Genomic DNA, 13,298 nt, shown 5'->3' with positions numbered 1-13,298 from the left:
GGCCAATGATTCCTTTCGAAGAAATGGCGGCCCAGACCAGTACTTTTTGAGGATGCAGGGACGATGGGACTGCAACATGGGGCTTTTCGGTTCCCCATATGCGCCAGTTCTGTTTATTGATGAAGCCGTCCAGGTAAAAATAAGCTTCGTCAGTAAACCAAATGCTGCCCACATGCATATGGACGTCATCAATCCTGTGCACTATATCGTTAGCGAATGTCTATCGTGCAGCAATGGTAGCGGCGCTGAGGGGTTGCCGCGTTTGAATTTTGTATGGATAGAGGTGTAAACTCTGGCGCATGAGACGATACGTGGACGTTGGCGTCATTTGGACCGCAGCTGCAACACGGCGAACGGAAACCCGAGGCCACTGTTGGATCACCTGCTGCACTAGCTGCGCGTTCCCCTCTGTGGTTGCCGTACGCGGTCGCCCTACCTTTCCAGCACGTTCATCCGTCACGTTCCCAGTCCGTTGAAATTTTTCAAACAGATCCTTTATTGTATCGCTTTTCGGTCCTTTGGTTACATTAAACCTCCGTTGAAAACTTCGTCTTGTTGCAACAACACTGTGTTCTAGGCGGTGGAATTCCAACACCAGAAAAATCCTCTGTTCTAAGGAATAAACCATGTTGTCTACAGCACACTTGCACGTTGTGAACGGCACACGCTTATAGCAGCAAGACGACGTACAGAATGGCGCACCCACAGACTGCGTTGTCTTCTATATCTTTCACATCACTTGCAGCGCCATCTGTTGTTGAAAATTGTAACTACTATAATTTCGACAGTTTGTTCGCCTGAAAATGTACTGTTGTCCCAAGCATATTGCAACAAACGGTGTATTTCTATCGCTGCTCGTTTAGTTTTTAGTGCCGTTTCAAATATACCGGTCATTTTTGAAACACCCTGTATCTGCTCTTATATAAAATTTTTCCGGGACAGCTCTGTGCAATGCTGGCCGATAGATTTGTCATTTTATGAAAGGAAGGAACTGATTTTTCTTTTGTAACAATAGGAATGATCATGGATTGAAGAAATTAGTAAATTATTTAAATTGAAATGAATGTTTTTTTTAGAAATTACTTTATATCACGAAGATTATTATTAGGACATTTTTAAAAGATTTACATGGGACTTTACATAACATTACTAGATATGCGCGAGGCTGCTGTTTCCCTTATACAATAATACTCAGGCTCCGGCATCGCTGCACCGCGACCGGCCCAGCCATGATACACCAGACTGGACAGACAGGCGACTGCTCGCTAGCAACAACTTACTGCTACTGCTACACAATTCGTACTGCAGTCAACACTGCTCTTTGGTCTCAGATTCTCTTATAGCTTACATATCGCAGGCAGCACATACCTCTTACAACTGAAAAGCACATTCCTCTGGGCTTGCATGAAGTCGTTGGCATATGGAACCCAAATGTAAACTGAAGAGAATTTGGGTTGTAGAATCTAGCTGCTTATTAAATCATACATATCCGAGTGAGAGTGATAAAATTTTATACTTTGATCTTACACATTGATTGAGACTGATAGATAGTCACTTTCTGCGGTTGTTACAAGTTTAGGTTGTTAATGCAAGAGGCAAGTTGTTACAGAATCCTCCACCATGCATACCGTTTTGATGCTTGAAAGTTGTTTGTTATATTACCAACTTCCATGATTTAAGTTTCATGCATCTGTTACCCACGAGCCTGTAACATCTGCACACACTAACCGGTTATCTGTGCAGTCGCAAACGTTCTGATAGCCTGATGTGTTTTACCTAAGATCTTTGAGGCAAGTGGTGCTCGGACAGTGAAACTGTAAGGCGCCTGTAGAGGGAGACGGGCCAGGAAGCTGGAAACATATAATGCTTGTTCATTGTTGATGATTCTGTGGCGCGACAAGAACAACGCTACATGAAACATATTGAGAATGAAACAGTAACGTATAAATGTAACTAGGATTTGTATCAGCGATGATAGTAATAAAACAATTCCGAACTGCATTTCCTCTGCAGACTACCAGGTAATACTGCAGCAGTTTGCAAGTTTAGCGAACAGTGTTTGAAATGGGCAGTTTCTTCCTCAATCGAGCAATGATGATATATTATGAGGCTTGCAGTTTTCGATTCACCTGGACCAGTCTCGTGTATTCTATGTCGTGCACTCTTTCGTAACCTAAACGAGTACAAAAGTTACCATCCATCCGAAATGTTGCCTCTTTTTGATGCTTTCAAGAACCATTTGTAAACGACGTCTTTCTTTGACAGTGATGAAGGAACCGTGTGGTTCATGTAAAACTCATTTTGATGTTCTATATAAAGAAACTGTACTCTTTTATCTTTAATAATAAGAGTTCAATTTCAAAGCTTCGATCATTTATATTTCGTTCCTTCACCAAATTACATGAAATCGTACTTGCATTGATGCCTCGTGTAGATGGTATTGGATCATGGTCTTGTGCCTTGAATAAGACATGTACTTCGATGAGAGCAGCTTCTCATGTTGTACAAATCATAAACATCATGAAATCGATTGTTGTCAGTTTGTAGGAGATAGTTTCGTCTGGAGAACTTTGGACCGGCAGTTGTTACGCAATGTTCCATAAATGTCTATGGAAATACGGTATAGCGAAGTGTTCTGAATCATGGCCGAAAGCTTAATCGTAATACATTGTTTATTATTGAGAATACTCTATAAAATGTTCATTAAACAAAATGGTAGATTCAGTGGTGAGAAGTTCGCTCACTAAAAAGTAGTATATTACTATCATACAGGCTTTCTGGGTCTCAATAGTAACAGTTAAACATCTGTCAAGGAATTACGTTATTGCTCATATGATGCTTTTCGGAATTAACCATCATCAGGTGTCAAGGAAATATTGCTGCACGTATGTATACGTTTCCGGTTAAACTTGCGCAGGTTAGTAGCCCGAAACGCGCCATATGAGCAATAAAATCTTTGCTTGCTTGATGTTTGACTTTCACCATTGTGACCCAGTCAGCCTGTATACAGAACTACTGATATTATAACAATGGTCATCTACCTGCTGAATGACTTTATGCCACACTTACAGTATGCTACATAACAACTATTGTGCTTATTGTGAGCATCTGTATCACTTTATTTCTCAAAGCAGTCAGATCACATCATGACACATTTTTGGGGCCACTATTCATATTGTGTTGTGCCCACCTTTCATCAGTGCCAACTTATGTACAACTTTTATGTCCACTAGTTTACAATTTTTGATGTACGGACACCATACACGCTTAAGACCTGGGAGATCCTGTACGTGAAATCCCTGCCCGACGCTGCCTTTTAATGTGATTAACAAGTGAGATGCTGTCTACGGCACCTCTGCAAACAATTGGAGAGCCGCTGGACCGGACTCTCCAGGGTCCGCTGGAGGAAGCAAGGCCGTGCAGAGGGTCGCCGGGCGTGGCTCTGCAGGTATATAAACCCGGACCCTCCTCTGGTCTGCACAGTCTGCACCGCCGACACAACACACGCAACATGTACAAGCTGGTGAGTCGAAAGCAGCCTCGTCTCCAGCAGGCTTCATTAGCTTTCTTTCACTTTCATATTAGAGATAGTCGAAGGCGTACACGTGAATCGCAATACTAATCAACATAATGCCGACAACTCCTATTATTACCAAGCAGTGAAGTGTTCGTTAAATATTTTGGTCTCCTATTGTAAAATACAATGTATAAGTTAGGTTACTTGCGTCTTATTTACGTCATAACGGCCTTTGGAGGACAGTCAAATTGAGAAATGAGATAGAACAGTTTCTTTTTTAATGGAACTTTCCTTTTTCCGCTTCAGGAACATACTTTTATTGCGAACGTGCTCTTTAGCGACCGTTGTTAAATACAGTCAGACTTTCCCGAATATGTGACTGAGACGCCGTACAGTTTTATAACTTGACGCTTCGGTCACTGTTGCAACAAAGGCGGAAACGATGATTGATAAAAATCCATACCGACAAAACCTTGAATGAACATAAATCTTCTTCATCTAGAAAAATTTTCACTTACCATCTTTACATTAACAGATTACCAGATTGCATAAAAATGAATCTTGAAGGAAACGCTCACCTGACTCATTTCTCATTTTGTAATAAGTCTTGCTAATGATACGAAAAATTAAACAGAAAGAGTACTAGCAATCTGATATTGCCTCACATTTCTTTCTTCAAATTCACTAGATCTCGCATCAATTCTCTTAATTTTGCGTCTGTTATTATGTTACGGTGTTTACAAGCCATTTCCTTCAAACGTGAAAAATGAAGACATTGTTACAAATGCCTCTAAACACTCAGGCAATTGATTTATTTGCGTTTGCTCATGTGTGATCTTACTTGTTGTTATCACTCACAAATTTCTCCTCGAACTCCAGAGGTAGCAAAATTATTCCTTTACGAATCACAGCCACACAAAGTGAATAGGTTCTTCGCAGCTAATTTTCCTGGAATTGTGAAGTTACTCTAATCACAGAATCGACGCCGTTTACAAATAACCATAGGCTTTCTAGTACTGCATAATTTTCTTAATTTCAGGGATTTCTTTTTTTTCCACAACGGCAGCTGTAAATCTGAAACGACGCTGGATTCCAATGTCGTGATAATACTTTCTGAATCAGAGCGTTGTATTAAAGTTTGTGGTGTTTTTTTTCGAAATAGGGATTCGATGTAGTATGTTATGTTATGTCGGCAATGTGATAGTTGTATACGATTTAGCTTTATCGTTAGTTACATAGTTTGCTGAGACTCTTGGTGGTTGTGTTAGATGTAGTCGATGAAACTTCATACATATTTCCCCCAAATAAGTGCTAGATGACATAAATTAGTGGAAGCTTGGAGAGTGGCATCATTGTCCAGCACTGGTCCCTGACGACAGCTTGCTGTGATGCGGGGTGCAAATGGGTTGCCGAATGTGATTGTGCAAAATGTGTCGTCATGGGTATGATAACTATGCATATTCAGATACGTCTGCCTGGAAGCTACAATTCTGCACACTCTCAACTGCAGACTAAAGATTCATTCTCAACATACGACGTTAACTCTTCAAAATTATCTCACTGTTTCTTGCATTGACGCTCATATGAGGTCAAGACAAAACACTTGCCCTCATAGGACAAGGACTGCAACGGGAATCTGGTGTGACAACATCAGAGAAACAATCCCCAGTTTCACATTACTCGGTTTCGGGAACAGAGGAAAACAAATATCACGCTTAATAGAGGTGTCTGAAAGTTTGAGAACGGTGTTGGAACACAGCGATGTGAGACGCGTGCTGTGTGCTTACAGGTGATCCTGCCCCTGTTGTTCGCCGCCGTGTCGGCCGGCTACCTGGGAGGCGTCGCCGTGGCGCCAGCGGCCGTCGCCGCCCCCGCCATCGCCGCCCCCGTGGCCTACGCCGCCCCCGCCATCGCCGCCGCCCCCGCCTTGGCCGTGGCCCCCGCTCTGCGCGCCGCCCCTCTGGCTCTCGCCGCCCCCGCCATCGCCGCTCCTCTGCCCTACGCAGCTGCGGCACCGATCCTCAAGATCCACTGAAGGAGAGGATTGTTGCAGGCTTAGAGCCATTTGTAAATACATAAATAATACGAAATATATACCAAAAAACCCTAACTTATTTTGTGTTCTTTTTTTACAAAATCTCCTGAAAAAACATGGTTCTGGGTTTCTGGGAAGAATACACACTGCAGTGTAGATTCAACAATAAGTTGTGAATTGCCGGCCGGGGTGGCCAAGCGGTTCTAGGCGCTACAGTCTGGAACCGCGCGACCGCTACAGTCGCAGGTTCGAGTCCTGCCTTTGGTATGGATGTGTGTGATGTCCTTAGGTTAGTTAGGTTTAAGTAGTTCTAAGTTATAGGGGACTGATGACCTCAGACGTTAAGTCCCATAGTGCTCAGAGTCAAGTTGTGAGTTATCACTTTCAAAGGTAATTAACTCTGAAGGTGAATAGCTGACTTAACTCATCTCTCACCTTATAGTCGAATGAATGATAATCATTTGGAAAGCAAGAATAATATTTTATCAATATTATTGACACTGCATGTCTGCATATCTGGAAAAATCGTCACACCACAGCAGAAAACAAAGAAAAAACTAGAAAACTGTAATATATTTACGCTGCAATTAGGAGGTCGCAAGAAACTTTGAACTAAAAAAAAGATCAAATCGCTCTCAGGCATTTACCTATGCATCAGAAAGTGTTGCCGAAGGAGGAAAACGTCTTTTTGAGGCGGAAAATTGTTATTCATAGTACTAGTTATCTAAAACAAAACCTAAAGGAACAGAGTACAACATAGATACAGATACAGATTATTTGACTCTAATTACCGAAACTGCAGACATGCAAAACCACTTCCGCACCGTGTATCAGATACTCGTACATTTCACAGGATTATTGTTCGTCGAGACCTGGTACAGTGTATAGTGTTTATCATGTGGAAAGGTTAGATCTACAGTATCTTAGTCCTCAGTACTGTCTAGCATTGTAAAAGTGCTGATTAGATATTCCTTTAAATTTCGACGCTGCAGATGGCCTGATACCAAGCGAGGTGTGGAGTGGTAAGACACAGAACTCGTATTCGGGAGAGGGACATCTCAAATTCTCTCTGGCCATACAGATGTCTCTCTCCTGTGATTTAACCTAAATCACCGAAAGCGGTTTCAGGTAATACGAATTCAGCTATCACTAAACTATACGAAGTCTTTTGCTTTGTAACCCCCTAATTACAGAGTTGGATTCCACACCTAGAAGTGTATTGTCATTTTCTCATTTTAAGCTATATTTGCCTCCTTAATCGTTATACATCAATTACAGAAAGTCTTATACAGAACATGTGCAATTATTTAATATGAACACAGAAATGAGGGGCAGTATTACTATATTTTTTTAATTTTTCCGCGTTTACAGATACATTTTGCTTTTGAACGTTTGCCTCATTGTCTTCCATGCACTAAACCTCTCCATACTTCAAGGTCCATTGTCAGAATTTACTCCCGTTTCTTCAGTTGCACTCTTTCCACGCCTTCTCTACCGCTTCACCAAAGTAAGAAAAATTCAGCCCTGTCCGTTGCTGTCCCTGTTTCTTTCATGTTACGTAATTCTCTTGCTACCATGCGAAATCACTTGGTCAAATCGTCTAAGGTACTGTTTCAAACTGTATCATCAACTACATGCGAAGTCCTCTGCCATTGGTTCTGCCGATTAGTTCCATCAGTCAGGCTTGGCCTCTCATGTTCACTGTATTTATTTAGGATCATTATGTTGTATCCAGTAGTAGATGAATGTGGGAGGACTGACTGAGCGCTTTCGTGCTGCTCTTGTAACTGTGGAGTAGCTATAGTGCGAAGAATTCAGACAAGCACGAGTCATCGAGTCGCTAAATGTTTACATATGAAGGGAGGTCTGTTTGAGCACCCACTATGAAGACTATGTACGCTTTCTTAGAGACGTATTGTGCTTGATAATCCAAAGTAGGGCCACCCATAGAATGTAAGATTTCGCTCGTGCAGCGTATGCGGGCTGCCTGCGGGTCAAGGCCTGGACTGTCCCTTGGCTTTATTCGGGCTTTTCCGGAAGTACCCGGAGCAGCCCGACATGCATTTAGCATTGCGCTGAGGCATTTTTCGGTGTCACAACGCTCTGAGTTCGGCAGAACTGTGGTATCAGCCTTGTTTACTCTTTGCTTTTTGTTTGTGGTATTAAGGTTTACGTATGCAGTGGCTGTTTGCACGAAAAGAGACAGGCTGGTGATCTATCGTCACTGTCCTTTAAAATGAATGGGAAGAAGGGGATGAGAATTCTCAATTCGCATAAGGGACGCGTGCTGCGTATTTGCTACGAAAACACATCATAATACACGAAAAAAAGGTAACAATGAAAGTGAAAAAAAATTACGACGATCATCAGACATGATTCATTGTTCTGCACATCAAGCAGCAATTTGTGCTAAATTTGCAGGCAAGGAGCACTGGAACAAACTAGTTGTACGACTACTAAATTTCTGAAGTCACAAGCATTATTCCATTGTCAGTTGGAACAGTTTTCAGTGGAAATGAATGAGGAGTATGGAGGCTTCATATGTTACTGCAAAGTCTGTTGGTTGTGTCAAGATTCGCACATGGAAGGAGTTTTAGATTTAAAACTCGCTGTTGTTGAATGTATGAAGAAAAAGAACTCTAGGAGCGAAAATTAAATCATCCGGAATGGATTGCAGCTTCGGATTTTAAGTGGACTTGACTGCACACTGTCCATAGTAAGACACTGCAAGATAACTTTTTCTGATTTGACAGGGATGCATTTAAAAAGAAATTCGCATTGTAGAAGGGACACATTCTAATTCAGATATTCCAATTCCTTAAGTTCATTGCCGTTCAGGCGACATATGAAGACGTCACTGTGACCTTAAAAGAATTACAAGTATTGTTTTACAAAGAATTTGAAGACACTATCAATCTTACGTGTGTTTTCAAGCCCTTTTCGAGACCGTTTCCGTTGAAATCTCTCCTGTTCGTGGTAATTCCAGTTTTAATGACAGATCTCTTAACGACAAAACTGTACAGGATGTCTATGTTTCTTTCCTCAGGTAGATTTTCCATGTCTGCACAATGAGGTTGCAGAAGTGCTACAATACTTCGATCGAGATATTTGTGCAAAAAACTTTTTTCGATTATGAAACTAAGTAAGTACGATTGGCAACTTGAGCGTGAAATTCTGTGAAATTGTTTGCGCCTGTTGTCCGTATGCCGACAGTTTGTACCATACAAAAATTATATTACGTCTTCAGCGTGCAAAAGATAATAAAATAATAGGATTTGTTTTTATGACCTATGTGGTTGCTGGATGTGAAGCATGAAACCAAGTCGAAATCAGAGCTGCTTCACTACCATTAAAGGCAGCGCGTAAAATATTGCAACGATCTGCTCTTACTGAATGTGGTATCTATGTTTAATGTCTCTACGTTAAGTTTTGTAGTTATTTCTGCCCTATGATAGATAACTTACTTGAAGCTCATTATCACTCTTAATGAATATTTCTGACATACTAAACCAATAATTGCTAAATTAGTTAAAACTGTAGTTATAGGATACACATCATTATGATATTTAATCAAGAAATTTGTCATACAACTGATTACTATGTTGCTAAACTGAATTCCTTCCCCGTGCATTTCCTATCGATAACGGTCATGCGACGAACTTTTGTTAGTCATTTTTTAACTGTTACTGTGCAAGAAATAGCGCTGTGGTGTCTGCTGTTTGTTTCACCCTGTGTAGTAACACGTTAACACATAGAATTACTGGGTTTCATTGGTTTTCCAGAGACAATGTTCTTATTTGAGAACGTGTCATGTAATAAATATCGTAGTGAACGACAACCTTTACATTTGTCTGTTGTTCTAGATGAGATTTTTATTAAATACTACTAATTACCTTGGAGAAGCAGTCATTCTCAAGTGTCCAACGTACGTGGATGTATCATCCCCGTGAACACAATAAAACAAAAAGCACAATGATGGGGTATCCAATGCATCTTACAGGTGGGAGTGAGTACATACTCGAAACTGCTCACCAATGCGTAATAGAGTTCTTAGATAAAATTATATGTTGTATCCTGAAAACGATGTTTTCATTTTAATTTGTCGAAGATGTGGCGTACACCAAGCGACTACTCGCTTGACAAAGTACCAGCATAGCTGCAACTTCCGTAACTAGCGCTTAATGTGCAGAATTTTAGTGCTGTACACGTAACAAAGTTAATGTGTTGAGCTTCGACTAAGATATTAATAAGGCATATCACATAATTAAGTAATAAAATGTACGAAACTGAAATGAGAGGATCGAAAAGCCCCTGTAGCAAGTGAGTGAAAAGGCAAGCTTATAATTTTCAGGGTACATCGATTCGTCAATGGAAAGGATTCTTCGCACAAAAAAAAAGTTAGGTATGGAGAGGATACAAAGAAGAGCAGCGCAAATCGTTGCAGGTTTGCTTGCTTTTTAGAAATGGGTTTCGGGGATTTTGAATAATCGCGGCTAGTAGAAACTCGAACACTGACGCCTATCTCGTTAAACCATTACAACATACGCCACAAACCAGTTATGGGGGCATCTCTACGAGCTTTTCCATCCCTCACAACATTGTTCACAACATGCCCGTCTGAGGCGCTTCGTACTACTCTCTTGAAGGTTGTCCACCTACATTCAAATCACGAATCAAATGTTTAACTGTGGATGTTTAACGTAATCTGAAAAATGTTTCTTGTCGAAGTGGAAATGCCTTCTGATATTCCTATTCGCACTCAAGAGTTAGTGATACAATAACGGCTAATTGTCCCTGACTCTCTTCGTTAAATGAAACGAAATGTTCGCGCCTGTTTGTGATGAAGAGACCTAAGGCACCAGACATCGAGCACTAAATCTTCATACACTCGCTTTTCAAAATACTGATGTGAGTTTTACGATGCACAATGCCACAAATGGAACTAAATAAGTCTACTTTCACTCAAACCTAATGACACATGGAAGTTCTCTGGACAGAGCTGCAGGAAATGCGTGCAGGCATATGACAGTAGACGATTGCGTAGCGAAATCATGGTGTACGGCGTTTTCTGTGGTGGGAAGATCTCTCCTGCACAGGAGAGCTTCTGTGAAGTTTGGGAGGTAGGAGACGAGGTACTGGCTGCAGTAAATCTGTGAGGACATGGTGTGAGTCGTGCTTGGGTAGCTCAGACGGTAGAGCACTCGCCCGCGAAAGGCAAAGGTCCCGAGTTCGAGTCTCGGTCCGGCACACAGTTTTAATCTGCCAGGAAGTTTCAATACTGAGAAAGGTTATAGAATCGGCATTTGAAGCTGACTGCAGAACGATCCTACTGCTGCCAACATACACTTCGCTTAGTAACCAAGAAGATAAGATACGTGAAATTAGACTCATACGGCGTCATATAGATAGTCGTTTTTCCCTCTGTCTATCTGCGACTGGAACAGGAAAGGAAATGACTAGTTGTAGTACAGCGTACATGATGCAGAATATCTACAAACTGCTAATACTGCTCCGCCAGATGTACAACTGATACACATAAGCACGTGGTGTGCAACTTCCGCAACAGGTGTCACTTTTTTAAACTTGGATGGAAACTTGCCAAAAAGGTGGTCGTTAAAACCACAAAGAGATGGTCAAAGTGTTCTAGACAAATAACACAAGACACAAGAGAATTTCATAGGAACAGAATAGTGAGGGAGAATATTTCAGCAACAAACACCTTTCAGCTTTCCAGTGACGTGCACATTTCGAAGAATACAGCGTGGAAAATATCAGCACCTTCCAAAAGAAATCGAGCCAAATAATTTTTAAGCCAGCCTTCACGTCCGTCTGCGAATTATCCAACGCGGTGCCGCGGTGTCGGAATTCTACAGTCCATGTATTTAACGAACTGCGCCAGTTTCAACTACTATCGCATTTTTGGCTGCCGCAATATTCATGTTTGAGGTGATTAAAAACCACATGAAAAATTGTCTCAAATTGCCAATAAGGATTTCCTACTAGCTTGTGAGCTGGAATACCATCTTATGTTGCTACCATCCAGTTTGAATGCTACCACAGTTATTAGGAACTTTATGTCTTGTTGCCCGGGAGCCATCCCTCTTGAATATAAATGCTTGTGAGTCCCTGCACAACGACACAGTCACCGTTATATTGGAATTACAGGACCTGTCTCTTCAGCATGGCGACTGTCGGAAGTCACTGAAAAACCTTTCTTCCTAAGCTCTTGAATGATGTAGTTGAAACCACAACATAAACAGAAAAGAAATTGGTTCATAGAATCTACGTGCTTGTCACATCAGATATCTCCGAGTGAGGGTGGTTAAACTGTATACTCTTTTGAGATTGGGGGACTTGGGCCGGTGGGCGGGGAGCTTCCTTCAGTTTCTACAATCTTACACTGAGTTGACAAAAGTCGTGGAATAGCTATAATTCCGTGTCCAGATGAAGGTAATTTCGCGTACACAAGGAACAAAAGGATAGTCCTTTGACAGAGCTGGATTTGTACTCAGGTGATTCATATCAGATTATGGCTACACGATGGGAATTAACAGACCTTGAACCCGGAATGGTAGTTGGAGCTAGACGGATACGACATTTCATTTCGGGAATCGTTATGGTATACAGTATTCCGCGATCCAAAGTGTCAAGATTGTGCCGAGAGTATCACATCTCATTTATTCCCTCTCACCACGGACTACGCAGTGGCTGACGGCCTTCAATTAACGACTGAGAGCAGCGGAGTTGGCGCAGAGTTGTCAGTGATAAGAAACAAGCAACACTGTGTGGAATAACCGCAGAAATCAATGTGGGACGTACGACGAACGTATACGTTAGGACAGCGAAGCGATATCTGGCGTTAGTGGGCTGTGGCAGCTGACGACCAACGCGAGTGCCTTTGCTAACAGCACGATATCGATTGGACCCCAAACGACTGGAAAACCATTGCGTTATCAGATGAGTCCCGATTTAAATTGGAAAGAGCTGGTAGGGTTCGAGTGTGGCTCAGATCGCACGCAGCCAAGTTGTCAACAAGGGTTTGTGCGAGCTGGTGGTGGCTCTATAACGGTGCGGTCTGTATTTACAGAGAATTAACTGGGTCTGTAGTGTTGGCAGAAGAGCCAACACTGTGTTGCAAGAGGAGGCCGAAATGCACGCGTCACCTCACGCAGGTGGGCGGTAGGTCTGAAACAGGATACGTAATGAATGCTACAAACAAAAGTACGTAGCTGCTGGAATACTTAACTTTAATCCATCATTTGTATACAGCATTCTTGATGATACAAGTGAGACTCTCTCTTGAAATGGTTAATGGCGCCTTGCTAGGTCGTAGCCATGGACTTAGCTGAAGGCTATTCTAACTATCTCTGGGCAAATGACAGAAAGGCTTCGTCAGTGTAGTCGCTAGCAAAGTCGTCGTACAACTGGGGCGAGTGCTAGTCAGTCTCTCTAGACCTGCCGTGTGGTGGCGCTCGGTCTGCGATCACTGACAGTGGCGACACGCGGGTCCGACATGTACTAATGGACCGCGGCCGATTTAAAGCTACCACCTAGCAAGTGTGGTGTCTGGCGGTGACACCACAGGGTCCTTTGGACATTCGGCTACTTGGCGAACATTTACAGCCATCCGTGGCTGCCATGTACCAAACAACAATGGAAATTTTACGGATGACAGCGGGGCATGTCATTGGGCAACAACTGTTCTTGGTTGGGTTGAAGAACATTCTGGACAGTTCGAGCTAATGG

At 42.1% G+C, this 13,298-nt stretch overlaps 1 protein-coding gene across 10 annotated transcripts in view; it reads left to right on the top strand.

Annotated features, from left to right (window-relative positions):
* Window positions 1–3,446: 3,446 nt before the first annotated feature.
* The window catches only part of LOC126175303 (cuticle protein 16.5-like), a 147,371-nt gene continuing 137,519 nt past the window's right edge, over window positions 3,447–13,298 (top strand). For 4 of the 10 annotated variants that reach the window (XM_049921996.1, XM_049921994.1, XM_049921992.1 and 1 more), the window contains exon 1: window positions 3,493–3,523. In XM_049921996.1, coding sequence (XP_049777953.1) covers window positions 3,512–3,523 — 12 coding nt within the window. In that variant the 5' untranslated portion in view covers window positions 3,493–3,511. Of the gene's footprint in view, window positions 3,524–5,306; window positions 5,628–13,298 lie in introns of those variants that run through there. The other 6 variants (XM_049922002.1, XM_049922001.1, XM_049921984.1 and 3 more) reach the window with 5 other exon arrangements.

This window comes from Schistocerca cancellata, chromosome 3 (assembly GCF_023864275.1).
Source record: "Schistocerca cancellata isolate TAMUIC-IGC-003103 chromosome 3, iqSchCanc2.1, whole genome shotgun sequence".
NCBI classification, from domain to species: Eukaryota; Metazoa; Arthropoda; class Insecta; order Orthoptera; family Acrididae; genus Schistocerca; species Schistocerca cancellata.
This window is presented reverse-complemented; position numbering and strand designations above follow the sequence as displayed.